The sequence below is a fragment of the Gymnoscopelus braueri genome (assembly GCF_963280865.1).
Source record: "Gymnoscopelus braueri genome assembly, chromosome: 23".
NCBI lineage: Eukaryota > Metazoa > Chordata > Actinopteri > Myctophiformes > Myctophidae > Gymnoscopelus > Gymnoscopelus braueri.
The window spans coordinates 33,319,266-33,345,574 of NC_137625.1; the positions used below are offsets into that span (position 1 = coordinate 33,319,266).

The 26,309-nt window shown below is 45.4% G+C and overlaps 1 protein-coding gene across 1 annotated transcript in view; it reads left to right on the forward strand.

Moving 5' to 3' along the window:
- The window catches only part of LOC308079408 (ras-related protein Rab-19), a 75,364-nt gene that overhangs the window by 1,762 nt on the left and 47,293 nt on the right, over positions 1–26,309 (forward strand). The window contains exon 2 of the mRNA XM_080420876.1: positions 3,669–3,852. Within this exon, the coding sequence (XP_080277002.1) occupies positions 3,669–3,852 (184 nt within the window). The remainder of the gene's footprint in view (positions 1–3,668; positions 3,853–26,309) is intronic.

Consider the following 26,309-nt stretch of genomic DNA (forward strand, 5'->3'; position numbering starts at 1 on the left):
CCTCTGAGAGGCAGTGGTGGAAGAAGTACTGACTTACTTAAGTAAGTAGTATCAATACCACAATATAGAAATACTCTGTTACAAGGAAAAGATTGGTATACAAAATATACTTAAAGTACCAAAAGTAGTCATTATGCAAAAGGTCCCATTTAACACGTTTCCAAATGTAAGTGTAAAAATCCTTTGAAAATAGCCTATCTACAAGCTCACAACGCGACACGTTGTGAGCTTGTAGATCTGCTATTTTCAAATTGTCAAAGTATATAGGTCTGAAGCGGTTTTGTAATAATAATCGAAGTCAAAAAAGTAACTAGTAACTAAAGTTTTCAAATAATTACAGTAAAATTACAATATTTGCCTGATGTAGTGGAGTGGAAGTAAAATTATTTAAAATTGGAAATACTCCAGTACTCCAGTAAAGTAAAAATACCATACTTGAGTAGTTGAGTAAATGTACTTAGTTACTTTCCACCACTGCTGAGAGGCACTAGTACAGTATAATGCCTGGTGCTACTGTAGGCCCTTTGAAACAACATGGAAATCACCGGCTAATTTATAACAATTAAGGATATACGTTAAATGCTAAGTGCTTGTGTTTGTGTCTTTGACTGTGTAGGCTGCACAACACGCACGGCACGCACACGCACGCACGCACGCACGCACACACGCACGCACACACACACACACACACACACACACACACACACACACACACACACACACACACACATACTTATATTTATAATAAATACATGTGTTCTATGATTCTTTATTTACATTTCCCTCCAAACACTGTCTTTGGAGAGGGGAAGGGGCCATCCGGTCAGAAAGCTTCCCTATAAACTTGATCCTTACCACTATCTGTTAGGATGTCAGTTGTGTCGTCACACATTCACAGCAGAACTAGTCGTGCCAGTCAGTGGCTCACATGAGCAACCAGCCATTCAGGTTTCCAGGACCCATGGCCTACAGTAACCTTGTGATAAATGTGGAACACACACACACACACACACGCACACACACGCACACGCACACACACACACACACACACACACACACACACACACACACACACACACACACACACACACACACACACACACGTTGTAATGTGTACTGCAACTGTTAAGTTGCTATATTCATTACCCATTCAAGAAGTCTGCATTTGGGGTTTAACTCCACATCATTTCCATCTTGGAACCATGTTATGGGCACCTGACCCTGTCTACCTTCAACATGCCAGCAGTCACATTGTCAGCGGTGGTATTGTTTAGTTTTTAGATCATACGGTGTATATATATATATATATGTCAGGTGTTTGAACCTCTCCAATCCAACCCATGAGCTGTAACTGTAAGTGCTGTTGGAGCCAAGTCAGTCTCTCAGTCTACACCAGTGGTTCTCAAAGTGGGGTGCGGGGACCCACAGCAGAGGTCCTTGAGGGGGTTCCAGGGCTTAAAGGGATATTTCACTTTCAAACATGTTTGGGGTCATTTTAACATCTATACTTGGGCTTTTGTGAACACCTCAGACAGTTTTTAATTTGCTTGATTCAGTATTTAGATTTTTGAGATCTGATACTGTCCTTCTAATGCGTGAGGAGACCGTGTTTTTTCAATGACTTTTTTCATTTATTTTATTATTATTTATTATTTTTTTCATTTCCCCCCAAAATTAGAGGAAGGGTGTTTTCGATGAATCTATCATGGTTAAAATGGAGTTTGAAGTTACAATGGGTTTGTATAGGAAGTTCTTATAAACTTAAAAACTGTCCGGGGTGAAACACAAAAGCCTGAGCAGACTTTAAAACATGAAAGTGAAATATCCCTTTAATGCATTGCATACCAAACTACAGGGGGTCCTTGAAATGAAGATGAACAACTTGACTTAAAGGAGTAGTTATATATCATACATGTAGGCATTACAGGTTTAGCAGTCACTTGGTGTAGAGTTACTTGTATGTTGGTCATAGCCTCAGGAATGGTGGAATCTCCCTAATTGTTATCTCACACACACACACACACACACACACACACACACACACACACACACACACACACACACACACACACACACACACACACACACACACACACACACACACACACACACTTGTCTTTGTATCGTTGTGTAGATCAGCTTGTAGACAACAGTGGGGGAGGAGTCATTGACATTGAGGCTCCTCCTCCTCACATGCGTCAGCAACAGAGCTTTGATGGCAGACCAGATCCAGATGTGACATGTAACATAGTTGATGATAGTCTATTTTATTATTGTGTTTCCTGATTCCTCTCTTGAATTGATGTCCAGCTGATTGGCAAAGTAAAAAATAATAATCCTTCCTCTTTTCTTTTTACTCCCTAAGGTCGTCTTTTAAATATGATGCCTGTAAGAAAGCCTGTCAGCGAAGCCTAGTGGCCTGGCATGGTATTACCCACTGACAAGCATATTTAGTCAGTAGCGTGCTTGACACATGCAGGTCAGCACGTCAGACACAGAAAGCTCCGTGTGTTTCTGATCCCTTGTTCCTTGTTCTTGATTTGTGCGTTTATGAAACATTATTTCAGGTCCAAAGTGTTGATGTAGTATTAATTTATATCTGGGACTCTGTATATCACTTTTATGTGACTTTATATGCTTAATTGGCAACACCTGTTTTGTTTAGCTCCCCACTGCCTGCAGTTTGTTTGTAACCCTTTATGGTGTAGTCTTGTTACTTGCATGATGACATTTATGTACTTTACAGTCTATTTACTGTATCCTACTACATTTGGACAGTTTGGTGTTTATATTTGCTACACTGAGTGAGTGTTTATTGTTTGCCTTATGATACTGTGCAGATAGCCTGTCATTAGTGATTGCATCATAAATGCATGAGCTCATGTTACTGCTAATATGTTTTTCTTTATTGTTATTCATTTCAGACCACACACACATGTTCACCATTACCCACTCATACACTGTATGGACGATAAATCATTGGAAAGAAATCCCTTCTCCAGTCCATATTCGCCGCCTCAACCAGTATATTATTTTTAAAGTAACCGGAGGTGTCCACCTTCGTTACCGGTCAAATCTATGCAACCTTTTCGTGTCAAGGACCCCCAAATTGTATTTGGTCATCTCCATCTGAAAATGTTTTGTGCCAGGGACCCCAAGAAGCAAAGATTCTAGTTTAAAATGTTTGCTTTAAAATATATATAACGAAAAAACATCACATGGATGCACCTGGGACGTATCATCAGTGTTGTAGCCTGTGGTCATAGGATGTTTCGGGTCTCGCAACATACACCCTCACCCAGGTGACCCAGCCAGGGTTGATCAAGCCCCGACTTACGTCCCAGGTAGCTACCCACGGTCAGTCCTAAATAGGGAAAGACAGGGCCACTCAAAATATATATCTATTCAAAGATTTGAAAAACAAAATCACTATTTCCCACAAATAACAGATCTACAAGCCCAGAGCTTGTATATGTGCTATTTTTGAATATCCAAAGAAGTATAAAATATGGTAAAATTACTTAAAATGATTGTGAAGCTATATTAACCAATTTAGCTTGGGACCCCTGGTACCCAAGGACCCCACTTTGAGAACCAATGATGTACACCACATCAACAGTATGTAGGCCTACGCTGACCTTTTGTGTGTGTGTGTGTGTGACTGACAGATCCAGGTGTGGGACACAGCGGGTCAGGAGAGGTTTCGAACCATCACCCAGAGCTACTACCGCAGCGCTCACGGCGCGCTCATCGCTTATGACATCACACGGCGTTCCACCTTCGACTCTGTCAACCACTGGATCCACGAGGTGGAGCACTACGGTGCAGCTAATATAGTGCTGGTGCTCATAGGTGAGTGTGTATTACTCTTTTATTACACATCCGCTTTACCCTCTGAACGCCAGACTGCATGAAGGAAGCATTTGAAAATTGTGGGAGGCAACAGTCTGGTCATTATATTTATAGTTGCATTGTTAATTTGTTGTTTTTATTTTTGTTTCAATTAATTAATTATTTTATTTTCCTTTTAGTTTTATATAAAAGCCCTTTACATAGACTCAACCACACACACGATTAACCCTTTCACATTCTGCAGTGCAGAGACTATTGTCATATTCAATTCAAGTCCATGGCTTTTCTCGAGTAGCCTAATGTTATACAAAGCAGCCAAGTAGAGGCTATTGTTTTAGGTGTTGAGGACGGCTCGCCGCTGACGGCGCGTGCCTGTGGAGCGCGCGTGCGTCATGTGGGGCAAGCGTGCGTGCAGCTCCAGAGCTACCGGGGCGCCGCCCCTGCAGCTCATCGCTGATCACAGCCGTATTTGCCTCTATTATGACCAGTCATTCTCACAGAGAGCTTGAGTGTTAGACTTGTGACGTGACTCTGGTCCATCTTTGACTGCGTCAGCCAGTACCTACAAAGTCCGGACGGTGGATGGTAGCATGTAGCCCCTTTAGAGTTAGGACAGAGTTCAGATTTAAGACCCGACTTGACTTGAAAGCAAATAAAGACCAGTGCTATACAGACTATACAGTATGAGATTTGAGGTCCTAAATGTGAAGACTGTATCACTACGCTGTGAGCAGGGTTCGAACCTGCGCGGGGAAACCCCATTGGATTTCAAGTCCAACACCTTAACCACTCGGTCATCACAGCCGTATTTGTCTCTTTTATGACCAGTCATTCTCACAGAGAACTTGAGTCTTAGACTTGTGACGTGACTCCGGTCCATCCTTGACTGCGTCAGCCAGTACCTACAAAGTCCAGACAGTGGATGGTAGCATGTAACCCCTTTAAACTCAGGACGAAGTTCAGATTTAAGACCCGACTTGACTTGAAAGCAAATAAAGACCAGTGCTATACAGACTATACAGTATGAGATTTGAGGTCCTAAATCTGAAGACTGTATCACTACGCTGTGAGCAGGGTTCGAACCTGCGCGGGGAAACCCCATTGGATTTCAAGTCCAACACCTTAACCACTCGGTCATCACAGCCGTATTTGTCTCTTTTATGACCAGTCATTCTCACAGAGAGCTTGAGTCTTAGACTTGTGACATGACTCTGGTCCATCCTTGACTGCGTCAGCCAGTACCTACAAAGTCCAGACAGTGGATGGTAGCATGTAACCCCTTTAAACTCAGGACGAAGTTCAGATTTAAGACCCGACTTGACTTGAAAGCAAATAAAGACCAGTGCTATACAGACTATACAGTATGAGATTTGAGGTCCTAAATGTGAAGACTGTATCACTACGCTGTGAGCAGGGTTCGAACCTGCGCGGGGAAACCCCATTGGATTTCAAGTCCAACACCTTAACCACTCGGTCATCACAGCCGTATTTGTCTCTTTTATGACCAGTCATTCTCACAGAGACCTCCTGATTTCTACTTTTTATTAGGTGTACAGATTGCATGTCTGCTTATTATTTTGAAGATCCTCTGTTTGAGTGCAGTGCTGTAACACCCATTCACATTTTTTCGCTCACTGGAACACAGACAGTTCAGACTGAAGTCCTAAAGGTGTGTAGGACCCTCAGTACGCTGTGAGCAGGGTTCGAACCTGCGCGGGGAAACCCCATTGGATTTCGAGTCCAACGCCTTAACCACTCGGCCATCACAGCTGTGTTTAGAGAAGGGATAACTAATCAGTCTCAAAGCTGGAGAGACTTAGACTCGATTCAGACTTAGTAAAGCTCAGAACTTGCAACTCGACATAAAGACGTGACGTGACTCCGGTCCACCCTTGACTGCGTCAGCCACTACCTACAAAGTCCGGACGGTGAATGGTAGCATGTAGCCCCTTTAGAGTCAGGACAGAGTTCAGATTTAAGACCCGACTTGACTTGAAAGCAAATAAAGACCAGTGTTACACAGACTATATGAGATTTGATGTCCTAAATGTGAAGACTGTATCACTACGCTGTGAGCAGGGTTCGAACCTGCGCGGGGAAACCCCATTGGATTTCAAGTCCAACACCTTAACCACTCGGTCATCACAGCCGTATTTGTCTCTTTTATGACCAGTCACTCTCACAGAGAGCTTCAGTCTTAGACTTGTGACGTGACTCCGGTCCATCCTTGACTGCGTCAGCCAGTACCTACAAAGTCCAGACAGTGGATGGTAGCATGTAACCCCTTTAAACTCAGGACGAAGTTCAGATTTAAGACCCGACTTGACTTGAAAGCAAATAAAGACCAGTGCTATACAGACTATACAGTATGAGATTTGAGGTCCTAAATGTGAAGACTGTATCACTACGCTGTGAGCAGGGTTCGAACCTGCGCGGGGAAACCCCATTGGATTTCAAGTCCAACACCTTAACCACTCGGTCATCACAGCCGTATTTGTCTCTTTTATGACCAGTCATTCTCACAGAGAGCTTGAGTCTTAGACTTGTGACATGACTCTGGTCCATCCTTGACTGCGTCAGCCAGTACCTACAAAGTCCAGACAGTGGATGGTAGCATGTAACCCCTTTAAACTCAGGACGAAGTTCAGATTTAAGACCCGACTTGACTTGAAAGCAAATAAAGACCAGTGCTATACAGACTATACAGTATGAGATTTGAGGTCCTAAATGTGAAGACTGTATCACTACGCTGTGAGCAGGGTTCGAACCTGCGCGGGGAAACCCCATTGGATTTCAAGTCCAACACCTTAACCACTCGGTCATCACAGCCGTATTTGTCTCTTTTATGACCAGTCATTCTCACAGAGACCTCCTGATTTCTACTTTTTATTAGGTGTACAGATTGCATGTCTGCTTATTATTTTGAAGATCCTCTGTTTGAGTGCAGTGCTGTAACACCCATTCACATTGTTTCGCTCACTGGAACACAGACAGTTCAGACTGAAGTCCTAAAGGTGTGTAGGACCCTCAGTACGCTGTGAGCAGGGTTCGAACCTGCGCGGGGAAACCCCATTGGATTTCGAGTCCAACGCCTTAACCACTCGGCCATCACAGCTGTGTTTAGAGAAGGGATAACTAATCAGTCTCAAAGCTGGAGAGACTTAGACTCGATTCAGACTTAGTAAAGCTCAGAACTTGCAACTCGACATAAAGACGTGACGTGACTCCGGTCCACCCTTGACTGCGTCAGCCACTACCTACAAAGTCCGGACGGTGAATGGTAGCATGTAGCCCCTTTAGAGTCAGGACAGAGTTCAGATTTAAGACCCGACTTGACTTGAAAGCAAATAAAGACCAGTGTTACACAGACTATATGAGATTTGATGTCCTAAATGTGAAGACTGTATCACTACGCTGTGAGCAGGGTTCGAACCTGCGCGGGGAAACCCCATTGGATTTCAAGTCCAACACCTTAACAACTCGGTCATCACAGCCGTATTTGTCTCTTTTATGACCAGTCACTCTCACAGAGAGCTTGAGTCTTAGACTTGTGACGTGACTCCGGTCCATCCTTGACTGCGTCAGCCAGTACCTACAAAGTCCAGACAGTGGATGGTAGCATGTAACCCCTTTAAACTCAGGACGAAGTTCAGATTTAAGACCCGACTTGACTTGAAAGCAAATAAAGACCAGTGCTATACAGTATGAGATTTGAGGTCCTAAATGTGAAGACTGTATCACTACGCTGTGAGCAGGGTTCGAACCTGCGCGGGGAAACCCCATTGGATTTCAAGTCCAACACCTTAACCACTCGGTCATCACAGCCGTATTTGTCTCTTTTATGACCAGTCATTCTCACAGAGAGCTTGAGTCTTAGACTTGTGACATGACTCTGGTCCATCCTTGACTGCGTCAGCCAGTACCTACAAAGTCCAGACAGTGGATGGTAGCATGTAACCCCTTTAAACTCAGGACGAAGTTCAGATTTAAGACCCGACTTGACTTGAAAGCAAATAAAGACCAGTGCTATACAGACTATACAGTATGAGATTTGAGGTCCTAAATGTGAAGACTGTATCACTACGCTGTGAGCAGGGTTCGAACATGCGCGGGGAAACCCCATTGGATTTCAAGTCCAACATCTTAACCACTCGGTCATCACAGCCGTATTTGTCTCTTTTATGACCAGTCATTCTCACAGAGACCTCCTGATTTCTACTTTTTATTAGGTGTACAGATTGCATGTCTGCTTATTATTTTGAAGATCCTCTGTTTGAGTGCAGTGCTGTAACACCCATTCACATTTTTTCGCTCACTGGAACACAGACAGTTCAGACTGAAGTCCTAAAGGTGTGTAGGACCCTCAGTACGCTGTGAGCAGGGTTCAAACCTGCGCGGGGAAACCCCATTGGATTTCGAGTCCAACGCCTTAACCACTCGACCATCACAGCTGTGTTTAGAGAAGGGATAACTAATCAGTCTCAAAGCTGGAGAGACTTAGACTCGATTCAGACTTAGTAAAGCTCAGAACTTGCAACTCGACATAAAGACGTGATGTGACTCCGGTCCACCCTTGACTGCGTCAGCCACTACCTACAAAGTCCGGACGGTGAATGGTAGCATGTAGCCCCTTTAGAGTCAGGACAGAGTTCAGATTTAAGACCCGACTTGACTTGAAAGCAAATAAACACCAGTGTTACACAGACTATATGAGATTTGATGTCCTAAATGTGAAGACTGTATCACTACGCTGTGAGCAGGGTTCGAACCTACGCGGGGAAACCCCATTGGATTTCAAGTCCAACACCTTAACCACTCGGTCATCATAGCTGTGTTCAGAGAAGGGATAACTAATCAGTCTAAAAGCTGGAGAGACTTAGACTCGATTCAGACTTAGTAAAGCTCAGAACTTGCAACTCGACATAAAGACGTGACGTGACTCCGGTCCACCCTTGACTGCGTCAGCCACTACCTACAAAGTCCGGACGGTGAATGGTAGCATGTAACCCCTTTAAACTCAGGACGAAGTTCAGATTTAAGACCCGACTTGACTTGAAAGCAAATAAAGACCAGTGCTATACAGACTATACAGTATGAGATTTGAGGTCCTAAATGTGAAGACTGTATCACTACGCTGTGAGCAGGGTTCGAACCTGCGCGGGGAAACCCCATTGGATTTCAAGTCCAACACCTTAACCACTCGGTCATCACAGCCGTATTTGTCTCTTTTATGACCAGTCATTCTCACAGAGACCTCCTGATTTCTACTTTTTATTAGGTGTACAGATTGCATGTCTGCTTATTATTTTGAAGATCCTCTGTTTGAGTGCAGTGCTGTAACACCCATTCACATTGTTTCGCTCACTGGAACACAGACAGTTCAGACTGAAGTCCTAAAGGTGTGTAGGACCCTCAGTACGCTGTGAGCAGGGTTCGAACCTGCGCGGGGAAACCCCATTGGATTTCGAGTCCAACGCCTTAACCACTCGGCCATCACAGCTGTGTTTAGAGAAGGGATAACTAATCAGTCTCAAAGCTGGAGAGACTTAGACTCGATTCAGACTTAGTAAAGCTCAGAACTTGCAACTCGACATAAAGACGTGACGTGACTCCGGTCCACCCTTGACTGCGTCAGCCACTACCTACAAAGTCCGGACGGTGAATGGTAGCATGTAGCCCCTTTAGAGTCAGGACAGAGTTCAGATTTAAGACCCGACTTGACTTGAAAGCAAATAAAGACCAGTGTTACACAGACTATATGAGATTTGATGTCCTAAATGTGAAGACTGTATCACTACGCTGTGAGCAGGGTTCGAACCTGCGCGGGGAAACCCCATTGGATTTCAAGTCCAACACCTTAACAACTCGGTCATCACAGCCGTATTTGTCTCTTTTATGACCAGTCACTCTCACAGAGAGCTTGAGTCTTAGACTTGTGACGTGACTCCGGTCCATCCTTGACTGCGTCAGCCAGTACCTACAAAGTCCAGACAGTGGATGGTAGCATGTAACCCCTTTAAACTCAGGACGAAGTTCAGATTTAAGACCCGACTTGACTTGAAAGCAAATAAAGACCAGTGCTATACAGTATGAGATTTGAGGTCCTAAATGTGAAGACTGTATCACTACGCTGTGAGCAGGGTTCGAACCTGCGCGGGGAAACCCCATTGGATTTCAAGTCCAACACCTTAACCACTCGGTCATCACAGCCGTATTTGTCTCTTTTATGACCAGTCATTCTCACAGAGAGCTTGAGTCTTAGACTTGTGACATGACTCTGGTCCATCCTTGACTGCGTCAGCCAGTACCTACAAAGTCCAGACAGTGGATGGTAGCATGTAACCCCTTTAAACTCAGGACGAAGTTCAGATTTAAGACCCGACTTGACTTGAAAGCAAATAAAGACCAGTGCTATACAGACTATACAGTATGAGATTTGAGGTCCTAAATGTGAAGACTGTATCACTACGCTGTGAGCAGGGTTCGAACATGCGCGGGGAAACCCCATTGGATTTCAAGTCCAACATCTTAACCACTCGGTCATCACAGCCGTATTTGTCTCTTTTATGACCAGTCATTCTCACAGAGACCTCCTGATTTCTACTTTTTATTAGGTGTACAGATTGCATGTCTGCTTATTATTTTGAAGATCCTCTGTTTGAGTGCAGTGCTGTAACACCCATTCACATTTTTTCGCTCACTGGAACACAGACAGTTCAGACTGAAGTCCTAAAGGTGTGTAGGACCCTCAGTACGCTGTGAGCAGGGTTCAAACCTGCGCGGGGAAACCCCATTGGATTTCGAGTCCAACGCCTTAACCACTCGGCCATCACAGCTGTGTTTAGAGAAGGGATAACTAATCAGTCTCAAAGCTGGAGAGACTTAGACTCGATTCAGACTTAGTAAAGCTCAGAACTTGCAACTCGACATAAAGACGTGATGTGACTCCGGTCCACCCTTGACTGCGTCAGCCACTACCTACAAAGTCCGGACGGTGAATGGTAGCATGTAGCCCCTTTAGAGTCAGGACAGAGTTCAGATTTAAGACCCGACTTGACTTGAAAGCAAATAAACACCAGTGTTACACAGACTATATGAGATTTGATGTCCTAAATGTGAAGACTGTATCACTACGCTGTGAGCAGGGTTCGAACCTACGCGGGGAAACCCCATTGGATTTCAAGTCCAACACCTTAACCACTCGGTCATCATAGCTGTGTTCAGAGAAGGGATAACTAATCAGTCTAAAAGCTGGAGAGACTTAGACTCGATTCAGACTTAGTAAAGCTCAGAACTTGCAACTCGACATAAAGACGTGACGTGACTCCGGTCCACCCTTGACTGCGTCAGCCACTACCTACAAAGTCCGGACGGTGAATGGTAGCATGTAGCCCCTTTAGAGTCAGGACAGAGTTCAGATTTAAGACCCGACTTGACTTGAAAGCAAATAAAGACCAGTGTTACACAGACTATATGAGATTTGATATCCTAAATGTGAAGACTGTATCACTACGCTGTGAGCAGGGTTCGAACCTGCGCGGGGAAACCCCATTGGATTTCAAGTCCAACACCTTAACCACTCGGTCATCACAGCTGTGTTCAGAGAAGGGATAACTAATCAGTCTAAAAGCTGGAGAGACTTAGACTCGATTCAGACTTAGTAAAGCTCAGAACTTGCAACTCGACATAAAGACGTGACGTGACTCCGGTCCACCCTTGACTGCGTCAGCCACTACCTACAAAGTCCGGACGGTGAATGGTAGCATGTAGCCCCTTTAGAGTCAGGACAGAGTTCATATTTAAGACCCGACTTGACTTGAAAGCAAATAAAGACCAGTGTTACACAGACTATATGAGATTTGATGTCCTAAATGTGAAGACTGTATCACTACGCTGTGAGCAGGGTTCGAACCTGCGCGGGGAAACCCCATTGGATTTCAAGTCCAACACCTTAACCACTCGGTCATCACAGCCGTATTTGTCTCTTTTATGACCAGTCACTCTCACAGAGAGCTTGAGTCTTAGACTTGTGACGTGACTCCGGTCCATCCTTGACTGCGTCAGCCAGTACCTACAAAGTCCAGACAGTGGATGGTAGCATGTAACCCCTTTAAACTCAGGACGAAGTTCAGATTTAAGACCCGACTTGACTTGAAAGCAAATAAAGACCAGTGCTATACAGACTATACAGTATGAGATTTGAGGTCCTAAATGTGAAGACTGTATCACTACGCTGTGAGCAGGGTTCGAACCTGCGCGGGGAAACCACATTGGATTTCAAGTCCAACACCTTAACCACTCGGTCATCACAGCCGTATTTGTCTCTTTTATGACCAGTCATTCTCACAGAGAGCTTGAGTCTTAGACTTGTGACATGACTCTGGTCCATCCTTGACTGCGTCAGCCAGTACCTACAAAGTCCAGACAGTGGATGGTAGCATGTAACCCCTTTAAACTCAGGACGAAGTTCAGATTTAAGACCCGACTTGACTTGAAAGCAAATAAAGACCAGTGCTATACAGACTATACAGTATGAGATTTGAGGTCCTAAATGTGAAGACTGTATCACTACGCTGTGAGCAGGGTTCGAACCTGCGCGGGGAAACCCCATTGGATTTCAAGTCCAACACCTTAACCACTCGGTCATCACAGCCGTATTTGTCTCTTTTATGACCAGTCATTCTCACAGAGACCTCCTGATTTCTACTTTTTATTAGGTGTACAGATTGCATGTCTGCTTATTATTTTGAAGATCCTCTGTTTGAGTGCAGTGCTGTAACACCCATTCACATTTTTTCGCTCACTGGAACACAGACAGTTCAGACTGAAGTCCTAAAGGTGTGTAGGACCCTCAGTACGCTGTGAGCAGGGTTCGAACCTGCGCGGGGAAACCCCATTGGATTTCGAGTCCAACGCCTTAACCACTCGGCCATCACAGCTGTGTTTAGAGAAGGGATAACTAATCAGTCTCAAAGCTGGAGAGACTTAGACTCGATTCAGACTTAGTAAAGCTCAGAACTTGCAACTCGACATAAAGACGTGACGTGACTCCGGTCCACCCTTGACTGCGTCAGCCACTACCTACAAAGTCCGGACGGTGAATGGTAGCATGTAGCCCCTTTAGAGTCAGGACAGAGTTCAGATTTAAGACCCGACTTGACTTGAAAGCAAATAAAGACCAGTGTTACACAGACTATATGAGATTTGATGTCCTTAATGTGAAGACTGTATCACTACGCTGTGAGCAGGGTTCGAACCTGCGCGGGGAAACCCCATTGGATTTCAAGTCCAACACCTTAACCACTCGGTCATCACAGCCGTATTTGTCTCTTTTATGACCAGTCACTCTCACAGAGAGCTTGAGTCTTAGACTTGTGACGTGACTCCGGTCCATCCTTGACTGCGTCAGCCAGTACCTACAAAGTCCAGACAGTGGATGGTAGCATGTAACCCCTTTAAACTCAGGACGAAGTTCAGATTTAAGACCCGACTTGACTTGAAAGCAAATAAAGACCAGTGCTATACAGACTATACAGTATGAGATTTGATGTCCTAAATGTGAAGACTGTATCACTACGCTGTGAGCAGGGTTCGAACCTGCGCGGGGAAACCCCATTGGATTTCAAGTCCAACACCTTAACAACTCGGTCATCACAGCCGTATTTGTCTCTTTTATGACCAGTCACTCTCACAGAGAGCTTGAGTCTTAGACTTGTGACGTGACTCCGGTCCATCCTTGACTGCGTCAGCCAGTACCTACAAAGTCCAGACAGTGGATGGTAGCATGTAACCCCTTTAAACTCAGGACGAAGTTCAGATTTAAGACCCGACTTGACTTGAAAGCAAATAAAGACCAGTGCTATACAGTATGAGATTTGAGGTCCTAAATGTGAAGACTGTATCACTACGCTGTGAGCAGGGTTCGAACCTGCGCGGGGAAACCCCATTGGATTTCAAGTCCAACACCTTAACCACTCGGTCATCACAGCCGTATTTGTCTCTTTTATGACCAGTCATTCTCACAGAGAGCTTGAGTCTTAGACTTGTGACATGACTCTGGTCCATCCTTGACTGCGTCAGCCAGTACCTACAAAGTCCAGACAGTGGATGGTAGCATGTAACCCCTTTAAACTCAGGACGAAGTTCAGATTTAAGACCCGACTTGACTTGAAAGCAAATAAAGACCAGTGCTATACAGACTATACAGTATGAGATTTGAGGTCCTAAATGTGAAGACTGTATCACTACGCTGTGAGCAGGGTTCGAACATGCGCGGGGAAACCCCATTGGATTTCAAGTCCAACATCTTAACCACTCGGTCATCACAGCCGTATTTGTCTCTTTTATGACCAGTCATTCTCACAGAGACCTCCTGATTTCTACTTTTTATTAGGTGTACAGATTGCATGTCTGCTTATTATTTTGAAGATCCTCTGTTTGAGTGCAGTGCTGTAACACCCATTCACATTTTTTCGCTCACTGGAACACAGACAGTTCAGACTGAAGTCCTAAAGGTGTGTAGGACCCTCAGTACGCTGTGAGCAGGGTTCAAACCTGCGCGGGGAAACCCCATTGGATTTCGAGTCCAACGCCTTAACCACTCGGCCATCACAGCTGTGTTTAGAGAAGGGATAACTAATCAGTCTCAAAGCTGGAGAGACTTAGACTCGATTCAGACTTAGTAAAGCTCAGAACTTGCAACTCGACATAAAGACGTGATGTGACTCCGGTCCACCCTTGACTGCGTCAGCCACTACCTACAAAGTCCGGACGGTGAATGGTAGCATGTAGCCCCTTTAGAGTCAGGACAGAGTTCAGATTTAAGACCCGACTTGACTTGAAAGCAAATAAACACCAGTGTTACACAGACTATATGAGATTTGATGTCCTAAATGTGAAGACTGTATCACTACGCTGTGAGCAGGGTTCGAACCTACGCGGGGAAACCCCATTGGATTTCAAGTCCAACACCTTAACCACTCGGTCATCATAGCTGTGTTCAGAGAAGGGATAACTAATCAGTCTAAAAGCTGGAGAGACTTAGACTCGATTCAGACTTAGTAAAGCTCAGAACTTGCAACTCGACATAAAGACGTGACGTGACTCCGGTCCACCCTTGACTGCGTCAGCCACTACCTACAAAGTCCGGACGGTGAATGGTAGCATGTAGCCCCTTTAGAGTCAGGACAGAGTTCAGATTTAAGACCCGACTTGACTTGAAAGCAAATAAAGACCAGTGTTACACAGACTATATGAGATTTGATATCCTAAATGTGAAGACTGTATCACTACGCTGTGAGCAGGGTTCGAACCTGCGCGGGGAAACCCCATTGGATTTCAAGTCCAACACCTTAACCACTCGGTCATCACAGCTGTGTTCAGAGAAGGGATAACTAATCAGTCTAAAAGCTGGAGAGACTTAGACTCGATTCAGACTTAGTAAAGCTCAGAACTTGCAACTCGACATAAAGACGTGACGTGACTCCGGTCCACCCTTGACTGCGTCAGCCACTACCTACAAAGTCCGGACGGTGAATGGTAGCATGTAGCCCCTTTAGAGTCAGGACAGAGTTCATATTTAAGACCCGACTTGACTTGAAAGCAAATAAAGACCAGTGTTACACAGACTATATGAGATTTGATGTCCTAAATGTGAAGACTGTATCACTACGCTGTGAGCAGGGTTCGAACCTGCGCGGGGAAACCCCATTGGATTTCAAGTCCAACACCTTAACCACTCGGTCATCACAGCCGTATTTGTCTCTTTTATGACCAGTCACTCTCACAGAGAGCTTGAGTCTTAGACTTGTGACGTGACTCCGGTCCATCCTTGACTGCGTCAGCCAGTACCTACAAAGTCCAGACAGTGGATGGTAGCATGTAACCCCTTTAAACTCAGGACGAAGTTCAGATTTAAGACCCGACTTGACTTGAAAGCAAATAAAGACCAGTGCTATACAGACTATACAGTATGAGATTTGAGGTCCTAAATGTGAAGACTGTATCACTACGCTGTGAGCAGGGTTCGAACCTGCGCGGGGAAACCACATTGGATTTCAAGTCCAACACCTTAACCACTCGGTCATCACAGCCGTATTTGTCTCTTTTATGACCAGTCATTCTCACAGAGAGCTTGAGTCTTAGACTTGTGACATGACTCTGGTCCATCCTTGACTGCGTCAGCCAGTACCTACAAAGTCCAGACAGTGGATGGTAGCATGTAACCCCTTTAAACTCAGGACGAAGTTCAGATTTAAGACCCGACTTGACTTGAAAGCAAATAAAGACCAGTGCTATACAGACTATACAGTATGAGATTTGAGGTCCTAAATGTGAAGACTGTATCACTACGCTGTGAGCAGGGTTCGAACCTGCGCGGGGAAACCCCATTGGATTTCAAGTCCAACACCTTAACCACTCGGTCATCACAGCCGTATTTGTCTCTTTTATGACCAGTCATTCTCACAGAGACCTCCTGATTTCTACTTTTTATTAGGTGTACAGATTGCATGTCTGCTTATTATTTTGAAGATCCTCTGTTTGAGTGCAGTGCTGTAACACCCATTCACATTTTTTCGCTCACTGGAACACAGACAGTTCAGACTGAAGTCCTAAAGGTGTGTAGGACCCTCAGTACGCTGTGAGCAGGGTTCGAACCTGCGCGGGGAAACCCCATTGGATTTCGAGTCCAACGCCTTAACCACTCGGCCATCACAGCTGTGTTTAGAGAAGGGATAACTAATCAGTCTCAAAGCTGGAGAGACTTAGACTCGATTCAGACTTAGTAAAGCTCAGAACTTGCAACTCGACATAAAGACGTGACGTGACTCCGGTCCACCCTTGACTGCGTCAGCCACTACCTACAAAGTCCGGACGGTGAATGGTAGCATGTAGCCCCTTTAGAGTCAGGACAGAGTTCAGATTTAAGACCCGACTTGACTTGAAAGCAAATAAAGACCAGTGTTACACAGACTATATGAGATTTGATGTCCTTAATGTGAAGACTGTATCACTACGCTGTGAGCAGGGTTCGAACCTGCGCGGGGAAACCCCATTGGATTTCAAGTCCAACACCTTAACCACTCGGTCATCACAGCCGTATTTGTCTCTTTTATGACCAGTCACTCTCACAGAGAGCTTGAGTCTTAGACTTGTGACGTGACTCCGGTCCATCCTTGACTGCGTCAGCCAGTACCTACAAAGTCCAGACAGTGGATGGTAGCATGTAACCCCTTTAAACTCAGGACGAAGTTCAGATTTAAGACCCGACTTGACTTGAAAGCAAATAAAGACCAGTGCTATACAGACTATACAGTATGAGATTTGAGGTCCTAAATGTGAAGACTGTATCACTACGCTGTGAGCAGGGTTCGAACCTGCGCGGGGAAACCCCATTGGATTTCAAGTCCAACACCTTAACCACTCGGTCATCACAGCCGTATTTGTCTCTTTTATGACCAGTCATTCTCACAGAGACCTCCTGATTTCTACTTTTTATTAGGTGTACAGATTGCATGTCTGCTTATTATTTTGAAGATCCTCTGTTTGAGTGCAGTGCTGTAACACCCATTCACATTTTTTCGCTCACTGGAACACAGACAGTTCAGACTGAAGTCCTAAAGGTGTGTAGGACCCTCAGTACGCTGTGAGCAGGGTTCGAACCTGCGCGGGGAAACCCCATTGGATTTCGAGTCCAACGCCTTAACCACTCGGCCATCACAGCTGTGTTTAGAGAAGGGATAACTAATCAGTCTCAAAGCTGGAGAGACTTAGACTCGATTCAGACTTAGTAAAGCTCAGAACTTGCAACTCGACATAAAGACGTGACGTGACTCCGGTCCACCCTTGACTGCGTCAGCCACTACCTACAAAGTCCGGACGGTGAATGGTAGCATGTAGCCCCTTTAGAGTCAGGACAGAGTTCAGATTTAAGACCCGACTTGACTTGAAAGCAAATAAAGACCAGTGTTACACAGACTATATGAGATTTGATGTCCTTAATGTGAAGACTGTATCACTACGCTGTGAGCAGGGTTCGAACCTGCGCGGGGAAACCCCATTGGATTTCAAGTCCAACACCTTAACCACTCGGTCATCACAGCTGTGTTCAGAGAAGGGATAACTAATCAGTCTCAAAGCTGGAGAGACTTAGACTCGATTCAGACTTAGTAAAGCTCAGAACTTGCAACTCGACATAAAGACGTGACGTGACTCCGGTCCACCCTTGACTGCGTCAGCCACTACCTACAAAGTCCGGACGGTGAATGGTAGCATGTAGCCCCTTTAGAGTCAGGACAGAGTTCATATTTAAGACCCGACTTGACTTGAAAGCAAATAAAGACCAGTGTTACACAGACTATATGAGATTTGATGTCCTAAATGTGAAGACTGTATCACTACGCTGTGAGCAGGGTTCGAACCTGCGCGGGGAAACCCCATTGGATTTCAAGTCCAACACCTTAACCACTCGGTCATCACAGCCGTATTTGTCTCTTTTATGACCAGTCACTCTCACAGAGAGCTTGAGTCTTAGACTTGTGACGTGACTCCGGTCCATCCTTGACTGCGTCAGCCAGTACCTACAAAGTCCAGACAGTGGATGGTAGCATGTAACCCCTTTAAACTCAGGACGAAGTTCAGATTTAAGACCCGACTTGACTTGAAAGCAAATAAAGACCAGTGCTATACAGACTATACAGTATGAGATTTGAGGTCCTAAATGTGAAGACTGTATCACTACGCTGTGAGCAGGGTTCGAACCTGCGCGGGGAAACCCCATTGGATTTCAAGTCCAACACCTTAACCACTCGGTCATCACAGCCGTATTTGTCTCTTTTATGACCAGTCATTCTCACAGAGACCTCCTGATTTCTACTTTTTATTAGGTGTACAGATTGCATGTCTGCTTATTATTTTGAAGATCCTCTGTTTGAGTGCAGTGCTGTAACACCCATTCACATTTTTTCGCTCACTGGAACACAGACAGTTCAGACTGAAGTCCTAAAGGTGTGTAGGACCCTCAGTACGCTGTGAGCAGGGTTCGAACCTGCGCGGGGAAACCCCATTGGATTTCGAGTCCAACGCCTTAACCACTCGGCCATCACAGCTGTGTTTAGAGAAGGGATAACTAATCAGTCTCAAAGCTGGAGAGACTTAGACTCGATTCAGACTTAGTAAAGCTCAGAACTTGCAACTCGACATAAAGACGTGACGTGACTCCGGTCCACCCTTGACTGCGTCAGCCACTACCTACAAAGTCCGGACGGTGAATGGTAGCATGTAGCCCCTTTAGAGTCAGGACAGAGTTCAGATTTAAGACCCGACTTGACTTGAAAGCAAATAAAGACCAGTGTTACACAGACTATATGAGATTTGATGTCCTTAATGTGAAGACTGTATCACTACGCTGTGAGCAGGGTTCGAACCTGCGCGGGGAAACCCCATTGGATTTCAAGTCCAACACCTTAACCACTCGGTCATCACAGCCGTATTTGTCTCTTTTATGACCAGTCACTCTCACAGAGAGCTTGAGTCTTAGACTTGTGACGTGACTCCGGTCCATCCTTGACTGCGTCAGCCAGTACCTACAAAGTCCAGACAGTGGATGGTAGCATGTAACCCCTTTAAACTCAGGACGAAGTTCAGATTTAAGACCCGACTTGACTTGAAAGCAAATAAAGACCAGTGCTATACAGACTATACAGTATGAGATTTGAGGTCCTAAATGTGAAGACTGTATCACTACGCTGTGAGCAGGGTTCGAACCTGCGCGGGGAAACCCCATTGGATTTCAAGTCCAACACCTTAACCACTCGGTCATCACAGCCGTATTTGTCTCTTTTATGACCAGTCATTCTCACAGAGACCTCCTGATTTCTACTTTTTATTAGGTGTACAGATTGCATGTCTGCTTATTATTTTGAAGATCCTCTGTTTGAGTGCAGTGCTGTAACACCCATTCACATTTTTTCGCTCACTGGAACACAGACAGTTCAGACTGAAGTCCTAAAGGTGTGTAGGACCCTCAGTACGCTGTGAGCAGGGTTCGAACCTGCGCGGGGAAACCCCATTGGATTTCGAGTCCAACGCCTTAACCACTCGGCCATCACAGCTGTGTTTAGAGAAGGGATAACTAATCAGTCTCAAAGCTGGAGAGACTTAGACTCGATTCAGACTTAGTAAAGCTCAGAACTTGCAACTCGACATAAAGACGTGACGTGACTCCGGTCCACCCTTGACTGCGTCAGCCACTACCTACAAAGTCCGGACGGTGAATGGTAGCATGTAGCCCCTTTAGAGTCAGGACAGAGTTCAGATTTAAGACCCGACTTGACTTGAAAGCAAATAAAGACCAGTGTTACACAGACTATATGAGATTTGATGTCCTTAATGTGAAGACTGTATCACTACGCTGTGAGCAGGGTTCGAACCTGCGCGGGGAAACCCCATTGGATTTCAAGTCCAACACCTTAACCACTCGGTCATCACAGCTGTGTTCAGAGAAGGGATAACTAATCAGTCTCAAAGCTGGAGAGACTTAGACTCGATTCAGACTTAGTAAAGCTCAGAACTTGCAACTCGACATAAAGACGTGACGTGACTCCGGTCCACCCTTGACTGCGTCAGCCACTACCTACAAAGTCCGGACGGTGAATGGTAGCATGTAGCCCCTTTAGAGTCAGGACAGAGTTCATATTTAAGACCCGACTTGACTTGAAAGCAAATAAAGACCAGTGTTACACAGACTATATGAGATTTGATGTCCTAAATGTGAAGACTGTATCACTACGCTGTGAGCAGGGTTCGAACCTGCGCGGGGAAACCCCATTGGATTTCAAGTCCAACACCTTAACCACTCGGTCATCACAGCCGTATTTGTCTCTTTTATGACCAGTCACTCTCACAGAGAGCTTGAGTCTTAGACTTGTGACGTGACTCCGGTCCATCCTTGACTGCGTCAGCCAGTACCTACAAAGTCCAGACAGTGGATGGTAGCATGTAACCCCTTTAAACTCAGGACGAAGTTCAGATTTAAGACCCGACTTGACTTGAAAGCAAATAAAGACCAGTGCTATACAGACTATACAGTATGAGATTTGAGGTCCTAAATGTGAAGACTGTATCACTACGCTGTGAGCAGGGTTCGAACCTGCGCGGGGAAACCCCATTGGATTTCAAGTCCAACACCTTAACCACTCGGTCATCACAGCCGTATTTGTCTCTTTTATGACCAGTCATTCTCACAGAGACCTCCTGATTTCTACTTTTTATTAGGTGTACAGATTGCATGTCTGCTTATTATTTTGAAGATCCTCTGTTTGAGTGCAGTGCTGTAACACCCATTCACATTTTTTCGCTCACTGGAACACAGACAGTTCAGACTGAAGTCCTAAAGGTGTGTAGGACCCTCAGTACGCTGTGAGCAGGGTTCGAACCTGCGCGGGGAAACCCCATTGGATTTCGAGTCCAACGCCTTAACCACTCGGCCATCACAGCTGTGTTTAGAGAAGGGATAACTAATCAGTCTCAAAGCTGGAGAGACTTAGACTCGATTCAGACTTAGTAAAGCTCAGAACTTGCAACTCGACATAAAGACGTGACGTGACTCCGGTCCACCCTTGACTGCGTCAGCCACTACCTACAAAGTCCGGACGGTGAATGGTAGCATGTAGCCCCTTTAGAGTCAGGACAGAGTTCAGATTTAAGACCCGACTTGACTTGAAAGCAAATAAAGACCAGTGTTACACAGACTATATGAGATTTGATGTCCTTAATGTGAAGACTGTATCACTACGCTGTGAGCAGGGTTCGAACCTGCGCGGGGAAACCCCATTGGATTTCAAGTCCAACACCTTAACCACTCGGTCATCACAGCTGTGTTCAGAGAAGGGATAACTAATCAGTCTCAAAGCTGGAGAGACTTAGACTCGATTCAGACTTAGTAAAGCTCAGAACTTGCAACTCGACATAAAGACGTGACGTGACTCCGGTCCACCCTTGACTGCGTCAGCCACTACCTACAAAGTCCGGACGGTGAATGGTAGCATGTAGCCCCTTTAGAGTCAGGACAGAGTTCATATTTAAGACCCGACTTGACTTGAAAGCAAATAAAGACCAGTGTTACACAGACTATATGAGATTTGATGTCCTAAATGTGAAGACTGTATCACTACGCTGTGAGCAGGGTTCGAACCTGCGCGGGGAAACCCCATTGGATTTCAAGTCCAACACCTTAACCACTCGGTCATCACAGCCGTATTTGTCTCTTTTATGACCAGTCACTCTCACAGAGAGCTTGAGTCTTAGACTTGTGACGTGACTCCGGTCCATCCTTGACTGCGTCAGCCAGTACCTACAAAGTCCAGACAGTGGATGGTAGCATGTAACCCCTTTAAACTCAGGACGAAGTTCAGATTTAAGACCCGACTTGACTTGAAAGCAAATAAAGACCAGTGCTATACAGACTATACAGTATGAGATTTGAGGTCCTAAATGTGAAGACTGTATCACTACGCTGTGAGCAGGGTTCGAACCTGCGCGGGGAAACCCCATTGGATTTCAAGTCCAACACCTTAACCACTCGGTCATCACAGCCGTATTTGTCTCTTTTATGACCAGTCATTCTCACAGAGACCTCCTGATTTCTACTTTTTATTAGGTGTACAGATTGCATGTCTGCTTATTATTTTGAAGATCCTCTGTTTGAGTGCAGTGCTGTAACACCCATTCACATTTTTTCGCTCACTGGAACACAGACAGTTCAGACTGAAGTCCTAAAGGTGTGTAGGACCCTCAGTACGCTGTGAGCAGGGTTCGAACCTGCGCGGGGAAACCCCATTGGATTTCGAGTCCAACGCCTTAACCACTCGGCCATCACAGCTGTGTTTAGAGAAGGGATAACTAATCAGTCTCAAAGCTGGAGAGACTTAGACTCGATTCAGACTTAGTAAAGCTCAGAACTTGCAACTCGACATAAAGACGTGACGTGACTCCGGTCCACCCTTGACTGCGTCAGCCACTACCTACAAAGTCCGGACGGTGAATGGTAGCATGTAGCCCCTTTAGAGTCAGGACAGAGTTCATATTTAAGACCCGACTTGACTTGAAAGCAAATAAAGACCAGTGTTACACAGACTATATGAGATTTGATGTCCTAAATGTGAAGACTGTATCACTACGCTGTGAGCAGGGTTCGAACCTGCGCGGGGAAACCCCATTGGATTTCAAGTCCAACACCTTAACCACTCGGTCATCACAGCCGTATTTGTCTCTTTTATGACCAGTCACTCTCACAGAGAGCTTGAGTCTTAGACTTGTGACGTGACTCCGGTCCATCCTTGACTGCGTCAGCCAGTACCTACAAAGTCCAGACAGTGGATGGTAGCATGTAACCCCTTTAAACTCAGGACGAAGTTCAGATTTAAGACCCGACTTGACTTGAAAGCAAATAAAGACCAGTGCTATACAGACTATACAGTATGAGATTTGAGGTCCTAAATGTGAAGACTGTATCACTACGCTGTGAGCAGGGTTCGAACCTGCGCGGGGAAACCCCATTGGATTTCAAGTCCAACACCTTAACCACTCGGTCATCACAGCCGTATTTGTCTCTTTTATGACCAGTCATTCTCACAGAGACCTCCTGATTTCTACTTTTTATTAGGTGTACAGATTGCATGTCTGCTTATTATTTTGAAGATCCTCTGTTTGAGTGCAGTGCTGTAACACCCATTCACATTTTTTCGCTCACTGGAACACAGACAGTTCAGACTGAAGTCCTAAAGGTGTGTAGGACCCTCAGTACGCTGTGAGCAGGGTTCGAACCTGCGCGGGGAAACCCCATTGGATTTCGAGTCCAACGCCTTAACCACTCGGCCATCACAGCTGTGTTTAGAGAAGGGATAACTAATCAGTCTCAAAGCTGGAGAGACTTAGACTCGATTCAGACTTAGTAAAGCTCAGAACTTGCAACTCGACATAAAGACGTGACGTGACTCCGGTCCACCCTTGACTGCGTCAGCCACTACCTACAAAGTCCGGACGGTGAATGGTAGCATGTAGCCCCTTTAGAGTCAGGACAGAGTTCAGATTTAAGACCCGACTTGACTTGAAAGCAAATAAAGACCAGTGTTACACAGACTATATGAGATTTGATGTCCTTAATGTGAAGACTGTATCACTACGCTGTGAGCAGGGTTCGAACCTGCGCGGGGAAACCCCATTGGATTTCAAGTCCAACACCTTAACCACTCGGTCATCACAGCTGTGTTCAGAGAAGGGATAACTAATCAGTCTCAAAGCTGGAGAGACTTAGACTCGATTCAGACTTAGTAAAGCTCAGAACTTGCAACTCGACATAAAGACGTGACGTGACTCCGGTCCACCCTTGACTGCGTCAGCCACTACCTACAAAGTCCGGACGGTGAATGGTAGCATGTAGCCCCTTTAGAGTCAGGACAGAGTTCATATTTAAGACCCGACTTGACTTGAAAGCAAATAAAGACCAGTGTTACACAGACTATATGAGATTTGATGTCCTAAATGTGAAGACTGTATCACTACGCTGTGAGCAGGGTTCGAACCTGCGCGGGGAAACCCCATTGGATTTCAAGTCCAACACCTTAACCACTCGGTCATCACAGCCGTATTTGTCTCTTTTATGACCAGTCACTCTCACAGAGAGCTTGAGTCTTAGACTTGTGACGTGACTCCGGTCCATCCTTGACTGCGTCAGCCAGTACCTACAAAGTCCAGACAGTGGATGGTAGCATGTAACCCCTTTAAACTCAGGACGAAGTTCAGATTTAAGACCCGACTTGACTTGAAAGCAAATAAAGACCAGTGCTATACAGACTATACAGTATGAGATTTGAGGTCCTAAATGTGAAGACTGTATCACTACGCTGTGAGCAGGGTTCGAACCTGCGCGGGGAAACCCCATTGGATTTCAAGTCCAACACCTTAACCACTCGGTCATCACAGCCGTATTTGTCTCTTTTATGACCAGTCATTCTCACAGAGACCTCCTGATTTCTACTTTTTATTAGGTGTACAGATTGCATGTCTGCTTATTATTTTGAAGATCCTCTGTTTGAGTGCAGTGCTGTAACACCCATTCACATTTTTTCGCTCACTGGAACACAGACAGTTCAGACTGAAGTCCTAAAGGTGTGTAGGACCCTCAGTACGCTGTGAGCAGGGTTCGAACCTGCGCGGGGAAACCCCATTGGATTTCGAGTCCAACGCCTTAACCACTCGGCCATCACAGCTGTGTTTAGAGAAGGGATAACTAATCAGTCTCAAAGCTGGAGAGACTTAGACTCGATTCAGACTTAGTAAAGCTCAGAACTTGCAACTCCACATAAAGACGTGACGTGACTCCGGTCCACCCTTGACTGCGTCAGCCACTACCTACAAAGTCCGGACGGTGAATGGTAGCATGTAGCCCCTTTAGAGTCAGGACAGAGTTCATATTTAAGACCCGACTTGACTTGAAAGCAAATAAAGACCAGTGTTACACAGACTATATGAGATTTGATGTCCTAAATGTGAAGACTGTATCACTACGCTGTGAGCAGGGTTCGAACCTGCGCGGGGAAACCCCATTGGATTTCAAGTCCAACACCTTAACCACTCGGTCATCACAGCCGTATTTGTCTCTTTTATGACCAGTCACTCTCACAGAGAGCTTGAGTCTTAGACTTGTGACGTGACTCCGGTCCATCCTTGACTGCGTCAGCCAGTACCTACAAAGTCCAGACAGTGGATGGTAGCATGTAACCCCTTTAAACTCAGGACGAAGTTCAGATTTAAGACCCGACTTGACTTGAAAGCAAATAAAGACCAGTGCTATACAGACTATACAGTATGAGATTTGAGGTCCTAAATGTGAAGACTGTATCACTACGCTGTGAGCAGGGTTCGAACCTGCGCGGGGAAACCCCATTGGATTTCAAGTCCAACACCTTAACCACTCGGTCATCACAGCCGTATTTGTCTCTTTTATGACCAGTCATTCTCACAGAGACCTCCTGATTTCTACTTTTTATTAGGTGTACAGATTGCATGTCTGCTTATTATTTTGAAGATCCTCTGTTTGAGTGCAGTGCTGTAACACCCATTCACATTTTTTCGCTCACTGGAACACAGACAGTTCAGACTGAAGTCCTAAAGGTGTGTAGGACCCTCAGTACGCTGTGAGCAGGGTTCGAACCTGCGCGGGGAAACCCCATTGGATTTCGAGTCCAACGCCTTAACCACTCGGCCATCACAGCTGTGTTTAGAGAAGGGATAACTAATCAGTCTCAAAGCTGGAGAGACTTTGACTCGATTCAGACTTAGTAAAGCTCAGAACTTGCAACTCCACATAAAGACGTGACGTGACTCCGGTCCACCCTTGACTGCGTCAGCCACTACCTACAAAGTCCGGACGGTGAATGGTAGCATGTAGCCCCTTT